This window comes from Macaca nemestrina, chromosome 12 (genome assembly GCF_043159975.1).
Source record: "Macaca nemestrina isolate mMacNem1 chromosome 12, mMacNem.hap1, whole genome shotgun sequence".
Classification (NCBI taxonomy): Eukaryota; Metazoa; Chordata; class Mammalia; order Primates; family Cercopithecidae; genus Macaca; species Macaca nemestrina.
The window spans coordinates 89,717,176-89,727,628 of record NC_092136.1 but is presented as its reverse complement, the minus strand read 5'-3'; the positions used below and the strand labels follow the sequence as shown (position 1 = coordinate 89,727,628).

Below are 10,453 nucleotides of genomic sequence, written 5' to 3'. Positions count from 1 at the left end.
AGCCTGGGTGACAGAGGGAGACAACATCTCAAAAAAAAAGTAATAATAATTATTATTATTGTGTAAATAATTACTACATAATTTTAAAAATATGAATACATAACATTGATGTAGATAGTTATGTACATATATGTGTAAATTATCAGTTTTAAAATTATTGAAAAAGGTGAATTAATAAAAAACAGATTTTATTTTCATATAACACAGAAATAGTCATAAAATAGTAAAAATAAGAAAAACAGGCTGCTACAACTAATTCCATCAACCATTATATATACAATTATGTGAAACACAATTGAGTTCCTTGCTGTACTTTTTTAAACAAGAGAGTTACACAGTACAGATGTGCTGGTAATCCCAGTTAATGTTTTATCTTTGAACATATTCAGATAAATAACGGCTAGGCACTTAAGGAATTATAATTTTAAAACAGTGAGAAACAAAATTTTAAAGTTAGCATGTGGCCCGGTGCAGTGGCTCACGCTTGTCATCCCAGCACTTTGGGAGGCAGAGGTGGGCAGATCACCTGAGGTCAGGAGTTCAAGATCAGCCTGAGCAACATGGTGAAACCCCGTCTCTACTAAAAGTACAAAAATTAGCTGGGTTTAGTGGTGGGTGCCTGTAATCCCAGCTACTTGGGAGGCTGAGGCAGGAGAATCACTTGAACTCAAGAGGCAGAGGTTGCAGTGAGCTGAGACCAAGCCATTCCACTCCAGCCTGGGCTACAGAGTGAGATACCATCTCAAAAGAAAACAAAAAACAAAAAAAAGCAATTAGCATGTGACAATATTTAATGAAATAATTGTTATAGTTAAAATATTTCTTTGAATAACCTGTGTTAAGTCAACTTTCTTGCCTCTCATTCCAAACTTGTCTGTTGAGCTTTGGGCCCCCAAGTGTGGTTTTTAATACTTAATAAACCTAATCAGTCAATTTACCCCTTTCTGTGCAATCTAATCAATCTCAGGAAGTGGGTGTGGTCTTTCCTGGGCCCATACCCTTTAAAAAGATGCTTGTCCAGAGACTTCTCACTCCTTCAGTGAGGACCCACTGCATTTGTGACTGCTGGGCTTTGGAGCACCAGGAGTTACTTCTAATTAGATACTCTAATATCTACAGAGCTTCTAGACTGAGACCATTCATAATAGCCTTGTGAGTATAAAATCTGCAGTAAACTCATCATGCTCACTTTTTCTCTTAAAAATACTTTAAATTTACCCGGCAGCATGCTTGGGTCTTTTCTAAGCAAACAAGTAACTGTCTTCATGATTTTACAGAAAATCAATGTAAAGTATCTTCAATTTGTAACATCTGGTTTGTGTGCCTTGCTATTTGATTCTTCTTATGTGACTATTTTCTGTATTGTTAGATTTTTTTTTAAGTGTGAAAAGGTATATTTCGATAGTTTCATGCAATGATAGAACCCATAAAATACCTAAAATGTTCCCTAGAATGTTGGCATGTAGTAATGGTTCTAATGTACACCAAAGTCAATGTTAAAAATGTTGAATTACTTTGAAACTTCTTATTGCAAAGGTCTTATTTGCTGTGTCTTCAAAATTTGCAGTTTGTAGACTAGATGTGAAAGCTGTTGAAAATAGTTTTAATTGGCCAGGCACGATGGCTCATGTTTGCAGCCTAGCACTTTGAGAGGCCAAGGCAGGCAGATCGCTTGAGGTCTAGAGTTAGAAACCAGCCTGACAAACATGGCGAAACCACGTTTTTACTTAAAATACAAAAAAATTATCATAGCATGGTGGCGGGTGCCTGTAGTATCAGCTACTCGGGAGGCTGTGGCAGGAGAATTGCTTGAACCTGGGAGGCGGATGTTGCAGTAAGCTGAGATCACGCCACTGCATTCCAGCCCGGGTGACAGAGTGAGACTGCATCTCAACAACAACAACAAATAAATAAATAAATAAATAAATAAATAAATAAATAAATGGGAAAGAAAGAAAGAAGTAAAAAAAATAGATGTAACCCTCTGACAAGGGCTCCCAAGAGGCTGCAACTCCCAAGTCACTAAAAGGAATGGTGAATTGGTGGCCATGCTTCCATTAACTGCATTTCTGGATTTTCTAGTGTAGAGTGGAAAACCTAATACATATCTTCACTTTTATTGTTATTTTAGAAGATAATTAATTGTTGATTAATTCTTGTAAATTATTATAGTTTAATATTCACTATTTCAGAATGTGAAAGTGTTCTCTCTAATCATCTGAATTGAATATGGGAAAAAATTTTCTAAATTAAAAATAATAGATATGATTTACGATTAATGTAGTGAAAGGAAAAGTTTTGATATTAAAGTTAAAAGGACAAATTTAATGATTGATAATTTTAGGAGTTGATAGTCCACTCTGATTAATCAATCGTAGATAAAACCTACTTCATTTATAATTGTGTGAGCAAACTTCATAGGTGAGTTTGGAGGCAGGGAGTACAGAATAATAGCATAGATACTAAGTGTCTTTCATATATTATCATCATGGAATCGTTGAGAGAGAATGACAGACATAGAACGAGATTAAGAATGTGGTTAAGAATGAGACTAAGAATTAAGAATCAGCTTATATAAGTGACTGAGAAATCACCTCAGCTTTTACCGTCTACCCAGGCTTTAAGCTTGCTAAGTAACTGGGAATGATTGAGAATATGGCTTGTTTAACAAAAATACCATGAGGGCTCTCATCTCATTTTCTCATTTGAATCACAGGTGCTTGTTCGTATTCATAAGTTTCATAACTGTGGATTCAAGTAATCTCAGAAAAAAATATGTACAGGAAGAAGGAAAAAGCAACTGTACTGAACATGTCCTTTTTTTTTTTTTTTTTTTTTGTTTTGAGACAGAGTCTCACTCTATTACCCATGCTGGAGTGCAGTGGCATCATCTCAGCTCACTACAATCTCTACCTCCTGGGTTCAGGCAATTCTCCTACCTCAGCCTCCTGAATAGCTGGGACTACAGGCACATGCCACCACCCCCGGCTAATTTTTTCTATTCTTAATAGAAACGGGGTTTCACCATGTTAGCCAGGATGGTCTGGGTCTCCTGACCTCGTGATCTTCCCATCTCGGCCTTCAGAAGTGCTGGGATTACAGGTGTGGGCAACTGCGTCCTGCCAAACATATACATATTTTTAACAATCTTCTTGCTGTTCCTAAGCAGTATAGCATTACAAGTATTTATACAGCATTTACATTGTATTAGGCATTCAAAGTAATCTAGACATAAAGTATTCAGGAGGATAGGTTTAGGTTACATGCAAATCCCACACCATTTACTAATAAGAGCCTGGAACATCTAAGGATCTTGGTATCTCAGGGATTCCTGGACCCCAATTTTCAATGGCTATTGAGGGAAAACTTTATAAATCCAGCATGTTTGCATTTACTATGTCTCAGTTTATACTGGAGCTAACTTATTAGACATATTGGACAGACTCAAGTAGACAAGGAAAATGGTCCACTGGCTTTTTTTTTTCCTTTTCATCGGGGCAAATAAAAATAAGAGAAAGAAATTCTCACTTTTTTTTTAAATTTTCAGAGATATGGATTCAGACACCCTGCAAGCCTTCCAGAATGAGCTCATTTGCTCCATTTGCATGAACTACTTCATAGACCCGGTCACCATTGACTGTGGGCACAGCTTTTGCAGGCCCTGCCTCTACTTCTGCTGGGAAGAAGGCAGAGCACCAATGTGCTGCCCTGAGTGCAGAGAAATCTCAGCGAAACCCGACTTCAACACCAATGTTGTACTCAAAAAGCTGGCTTCCCTAGCCAGACAGACCAGACCTCAGAACATCAACAACTCACACAGTATCTGTGTGCTCCATGAAGAGACTAAGGAGCTCTTCTGTGAGGCTGACAAGAGATTGCTCTGTGGGCCCTGCTCTGAGTCACCAGAGCACATGGCTCACAGCCACAGTCCAATAGGATGGGCTGCTGAGGCATGCAGGGTATGTGATGCCTCTAAGGCAGTTTGATATGTATAGAGTCCCAAATAAGAATGGTGAGGGCCAATGCAGCGATGGTGATGAGAATGCAGATGGTGGAGGTGGTGATTATTCCATGTCAATCATAACACATAAACGTGTCCTTTCAATGTTGCTGACTAATTTAGCACTCTAATCATAGCTGTGTTGAGACTTCACTAAAGGAGGTTTCCTTAGAAACATTGTTCAAACGTGTAGAATGGAGCTGTGGAACAGGTGACCAGCACAAAGAACACTTTTCAAAGTCATGTTATATAAAAGCCAGTTTCACAGAAAATTGATGATATTATCTGAAGGGTCCCTTAAAACTCTCTGTTATATTTCTATGACTTTTCATATCCAAATTAATAGAACCAAATTTGTTTAACTTGGAAAAATCTGACCACTCCACTCTAACTTGAATTTGTGTTTCTTTCAATTACAGCCTTTTTATTTGATTGATAAGGGGATGAAATCTAGTATACTGTCTCCATTTTTGCTAAGCTTCTTGCTTCTTTTGCAGGAGAAACTTATAAAAGAAATGGACTATTTGTGGAGAATCAATCAAGAGACACAAAACCATCTAAATCAGGAAACTAGAAAATTTCGTTCGTTAGTGGTAAGAATGAAAATATTTCCTTTATTTTTATGCAAATAAAGACAATGTTGGCTTATACTTTTTAGCTAAATTCAAACTACCAGTTAAAAGATAGTGATTTCATCCCAAGAAAATGTAGTGATTTCAACTGATATAATAGGAATCGCAAATACAGAAGCCCACACAAGCTAGCCAAATTAATTCTAGTATATTGGATAAATGGCATGATATGTATTCTAGTTCAAATTTGAAGGTTAATATAAACTTTTTCAGACACTGGAGATGAGGCAACATTTCACTAAGATTGGGTGTGAGGAAGAGGAAAGAAATAGAATAGTATATAGAGTAAAAATATAGTAAAAGTAAAAAAAAAAAACCGTATAATATGATGTATGGCTAATTGTTCTTTAACATTTAGCGAATCAGACATGGAAAAATCCTAAAAGAGAGATTAATAGAGGAAATAATTGACTCAGTAAGAACTGTAAAAAAGGATCACAGTGACAGAAACCAGGAGTCTTTATATAGGTTTTAATTTAAAAAGGGAGAGAGAATAGGAATATTGAAAAAGATGGACAGAAAAAAACACCAAATATTCAAGATTCTTTGCAAGAGTGAGGCAGAAAGTTTACAAATTGCTTGATTACACCCAGCATATAATTATTTGAACTTTTCTATTGAGAGTGAGAACATGTAATTCTTTTAACCAAACATCTCTGCAGGACTATGTCTCATTAAGGAAGGTGATAATCACTATTCAATATCAAAAGATGCATCTACTTCTCGATGAGGAGGAGCAACTGCATCTGCAGGCACTGGAAAGAGAAGCAAAAGAGCTTTTCCAACAACTACAAGACAGTCAAGTGAGAATGACCCAACATTTAGAAAGGATGAAAGACATGTACAGAGAGCTGTGGGAGACGTGCCATATGCCTGTCGTGGAGCTGCTCCAGGTGAGGAGGGAGGGTCCATCCTCAGAGACAGGAAGTCCTTGCTGGACATTGCTGCCAGGACATGCAAATGTCACCTGCATATGTCACTGCTCTAAGCTAAGTGACACATGCTGTCTGACTCCCACCATTATAGTACATCTGTCCAGTCACTTATTACTGGATACTTTGGTAATCTTTGGGAAATTTTTGTCATTTCGCAGATCACATATAACAAAATTCTCTTCAACATAGTTTAGAGTACTATCCACACAGAGAGATCATCTAAAATCATTAGAACTTGAGGCTAGGGGAAGGTTAGTAATACTCCATTTATATGCCCTAGTTCCTCCTCACTCTCTGATGTCCCATACAACAGTGATTTGCTAAAGCCATTGAGGGGTTTCCCCTTGCCTGGGCGAGGTTTGTGAAAGTTGCTCATCAATGTCCGTGTACTCTGTTTCTCATATGGTTCTGCTCTGTTTTTTACCAGTTGTCATGAGTGGTCAGACCTTTCCTTGGAAATAAGATTAGGAAATTAATGACACTGGAAACCTAGATATCTTTGCTTTACTCTACCATCTCTTGCTCAGCTCCTTTCTTCTTCATGCCCACTGATGATGCTTTCCATTATTTAGTTGAGGTTCTGTTATTAACGTAGCCTTGAATGATTACTTAGAGGGGAATGAAGAGAGATACACATTTTTAAAACACTAAAACAGAAAGAAAAAAGAGTATGAGAAAAGATGCAGAAGGAAAAATCTCTCATAATTAACATTGTCTTTTATTTTTTGCAGGATGTGGGAAATGTATCAGCAAGGTGAGTTTACACTAAAAAAATGCTTTTTCTGAGAAGTTCATTCTCTTGTGAATGAACGGGGTGTATACATTTTGAGGTACTAATATCATTCTCAGTGGCTATTTCCATTTTTGTTTGAAAAGAGAGCCTGAGGTCTTCTCTTTGGTCTGGAAAGTTTTCATCTTAAAATTTGTATGAATTCAAATATATGTAAAAACAGTTTGCCATTCTGAAGTTTGTTCTTCCCAGTCCATCCATCCTGTCCAGCCCTACCCCACAGATCTTAATACAAAATTACTTTGAGGAATCATAGAGGTGTCTTCTACTCTGGAGGGGTAGGAGATTAAAAAAAAAAAAAAAAAAAAAAGACTGAGTGAGGAGAGAGATTCCCTCTGGGTGTCCTGAGGAGGAAGGTTTTGTTCCTAAAAGTGTCAATGACCTGGACCTACTCCATCACAATACACCCAGTTCTAGGAAAGACCTCAGGAAAATGGTTGCCTCGGGACCCTCAGCAGCAGGGTGTTCAGGCTGGAATTATTCTCTTTTGTTTTGCACAAAAGATTAAAGCTTTTTGTCTCAGTGAATATTCTATGTTAGACAGTGACTAGCACTAGTGACAGCTACAGGCTCAGGTCCCAAAGATTTTTGTTTGAGTTTTTTGCTCTCTGAAATGTTTCCAAGATTTTTGCATACCCTCAGGGGGTATGATGCGGAGAGGGACGCAATGTCTTTTAATGACTTTAGAAGTTGTGTAATGTCTGAAAACAACATATGTGGGGAAATTGGGTTTTTATGCAAAAAAAAAAAAAAAATCAGAAAAAGCAACCTCTTCTGGCCCTTGGAGTGTGGAATAAAATGTGCATGCAGTTAACCAAAACATGAATTCCTCAGAATTCATGTTTCCAGAATTCTGAGGAAACATGTTATATGAAAATATGATATCTTTGTATGATGATATGATTAGCTCTGGGCCTGGACATATAGCTGAGGCCATTTTTTTGCAGGGCTGATTTGGCACAGATGCAAAAGCCCCAGCCAGTGTACCCAGAGCTTACTTCATGGCGCATAACTGGAGTCCTAGACATGCTCAACAACTTCAGAGGTAAGATCCAGCTGCTTAGCAGTCCAGCCTCAAATCATTTGCTTATTGCGTCCCTTGGTCGAGGCTTTTCCCATTTAAGTTGTATTATTTTTGACATGTAGGTAATACATAGTTTTCCAAAGCATGTGCATCTTCTCTACCTGCATAGTAATACTACAAAGATCAAAACTCAATTTCCTGAGTTAGAGTTTGATGAAAATGTAAAGCAAGGTACATACTTTGTCTGCAGAATAAGAGGACAAAGAGTATTCAGGTCATGTAGTTATGAAGACCCTAGTTGTCACGGTGGCATCAGTATTTCGTGTTAGTTCAATTTAATTCAATTTTGAGGGTTAGATTTGGCATAATGGTTTTTAATTGGCTCTATTCCATGTGCATTTACATGCATTCTTCAAGTAACCTTTATTAGTTACAAAATCAGAGCATTTTGATAAAAAAATGACTAAAATATCCATAATCAGGACAATTTTAATGCCATCATATACGTAACAACTGAAAGGTGAGGGATCTGTGAACATGGCCTAAGCACGTTACCTCCATTCAAGAGGGCAGGTCTAGGTAGCAGAGGGCAGGAATGCAGAGTAGATTGAATCAGGAGCTAAAGAGATATTGTAAAGCCAGAGTATTCCTTTCAGAAACTTATAAACTTTACATGTGTCAATTTCTACCAAAGTTTAGAGGTTTGAGACTATAACAGGCATAACTTACATTCCAATAAATACTCACATCATGGCAAAGTGATGTCTACCTGTTGATGATCTTAAAGACAAATAATACAAGAAGATTTTCTATTAAAGAAAAAAAAAACCATTTTATATATGTCCTGAAAAAAACTATGCAGAGGTAGACATTAAATCATTACTTCGCCCAGTGATATGGTCACATTTTTTCTCTATTATTTAAGGAATAGTATATAATTGTATGTGCTGTAGAGTTTTAATGACATTTCATCTTCATGGATGCATGGCGCTGAACTCTCTTGGCTTCCTCTTTTCTGTATTTTCTTGGAAGAAAAGCAACTGAAGTGAATAATTGGGCCACAGAGCCTCTGTCCCTCATAGCACTCACTAATATAGTACTTTTTCCTTGTCAGTGGATAATGCTCTGAGCACGGAAATGACTCCTTGCTATATAAGCCTTTCTGAGGATGTGAGACGTGTGATATTTGGAGACGACCATCGCAGTGCACCCATGGATCCCCAGGGAGTGGAGAGCTTTGCTGTGTGGGGAGCGCAAGCGTTCAACTCTGGCAGGCATTACTGGGAAGTGGATGTGACCCACTCCTCCACCTGGATTCTGGGAGTCTGTAGAGATTCCACGACAGCAGATAGCAGTATCCTTATTGATTCTGATGAAACATTTTTGTTAATTTCCTCAAAGAGGAGCAATGGTTATAGTCTCTCCATCAACTCTCCACCTTTAATTCAGCATGTGCAAAGGCCTCTGGGTCGGGTTGGGGTGTTTCTGGATTATGATAATGGATCTGTGAGTTTTTTTGATGTTTCTAAAGGTTCTATTATCTATGGTTTTCCTCTTGCCTCCTTCTCTTCCCCTCTGAGACCTTTCTTTTGCTTTGGTTGTACATGAAAAGTTGGTTTCATGATGATTTATTGTGACCTCCCATATATGATGTAAATAGCGTCCTGAGACCTTATGTGTGAGAGCCTGTGAGCTCCTTGTAACTTCATGGAATGTAATTACTTTGTATACATTTGTTAATGAAGTTATTTTAAATAATAAATTATTGTGGAATCTTTACTAGAACATCAATAATGGCTTTTCTTGTGCAAGTTTTGTTGAGATTCATTCACTTACCGTGAAAGTCATGTTCTAATGTATTTAATTCAGAGAATGTTAGTATATCACACGTGTGCAGCCATCAGAACTCTCTACTGCCTGGGCACTTTTATCATTTCCAGAAGAATCCCAATACCCATTAACACTTATTCTCCATTCACCCTCCCCCACTCCTTCACAATACTTAATCTACTTTTTATGTTTTTGCATTCAGGTAAATAAAATCATACAATATAAGTTTTTTAAAATCTGATTTCTTTTTCAGAGATTATGTTTTCAGTTTTTACACACTGTAAACCATTTGTCTTACTTGTATATTTGAACAGGCTGGGGTAGAAAAATGAAGTGGTATATATCTTATCTTACAAAGAATAAAGAGTGCTTATTTTCTTTAAGTCTGACCAAGTTAAGTTGACCTCACAGACTTTATTATTTATCAGCATCCTAGTTATTAATCACATTTCAGCTCATACAACAGTTTCTCAGTGCTGGGTTGCTCTGCTATTACATATTCTCTGAGTATATTATATCAGATTATAATATTCTGAAAACTCTTATTACTACCAGATTGAAAATTCCAAGGGGGTAATGGCACTATTTGTCTTCTTTGCTAATGCAATTTTTAGAATAGATTACACAATAAATAAAATGAATAAATGGATAAGTAGAGGAGTTATGTAATACTCTTCTAACATTAAGAAACTTTCCAAAATATAAGTAGCAAAATAAGATAGAACGTACTAATGAATATCTAATCAAAAAGTAGGAAATACATTGATTTTCAGATTCATATCAAAGACAATACTGTTATGTTAGGGTTTAAAATAATTGTAGCATAATTTTTTATAGGGTTGATTTCAATTGTCTTTGGTTTTTTAATATAAACCATTGAAAGAGGAAGGTTCCTATATAAGATGATGGGGAACAGGAACAGGACTTAGAATAAAGGAGACTCTCCTGATTTTAACTGACATATACTTTTAATCACTTACTAAGCATAAAGTGGCATAAACATTCTTATGCAGTAGGAAGAACAAAATTAGTTTAAATTTTAAATAAGAATCCAGATGATACAGAATGGAAAATTCTATAGTAGAATGTGATAGCTACGTCTCCTAAGGCACCAGCTTACCTACTTTAACAAAGACCATAAATTTGACATGATTCAGAAGGTGCATTGCTCTCACATGTTTGTACCAATATAAGAGTTGGTCAAGAAGAAGACTAACATCTTCAACAAGTGAATTTTTTCTC

At 36.8% G+C, this 10,453-nt stretch overlaps 1 protein-coding gene across 1 annotated transcript; it reads left to right on the top strand.

Moving 5' to 3' along the window:
- The first annotated feature begins 3,551 nt into the window (after positions 1-3,551).
- LOC139357695 (tripartite motif-containing protein 64C-like) lies at positions 3,552-9,164 on the top strand. The gene is made up of 5 exons (XM_071076090.1): positions 3,552-3,959; positions 5,295-5,525; positions 6,299-6,321; positions 7,305-7,402; positions 8,496-9,164. The coding sequence occupies exons 1-5, from the start codon at positions 3,552-3,554 to the stop codon at positions 8,987-8,989; spliced, it is 1,254 nt and encodes a 417-aa protein (XP_070932191.1). The 3' UTR covers positions 8,990-9,164.
- The last annotated feature ends 1,289 nt before the right edge of the window (positions 9,165-10,453 follow it).

What these genes read in the sequence shown, in the direction of transcription:
- LOC139357695 (XM_071076090.1), top strand. Translation starts at nt 3,552, where the DNA reads ATGGATTCAGACACCCTGCAAGCCTTCCAGAATGAGCTCATTTGCTCC. An exon ending in CTGTCGTGGAGCTGCTCCAG is followed by an intron (nt 5,526 to 6,298) that starts GTGAGGAGGGAG and finishes TATTTTTTGCAG; the next exon opens with GATGTGGGAAATGTATCAGC. An exon ending in CATGCTCAACAACTTCAGAG is followed by an intron (nt 7,403 to 8,495) that starts GTAAGATCCAGC and finishes TTTCCTTGTCAG; the next exon opens with TGGATAATGCTCTGAGCACG.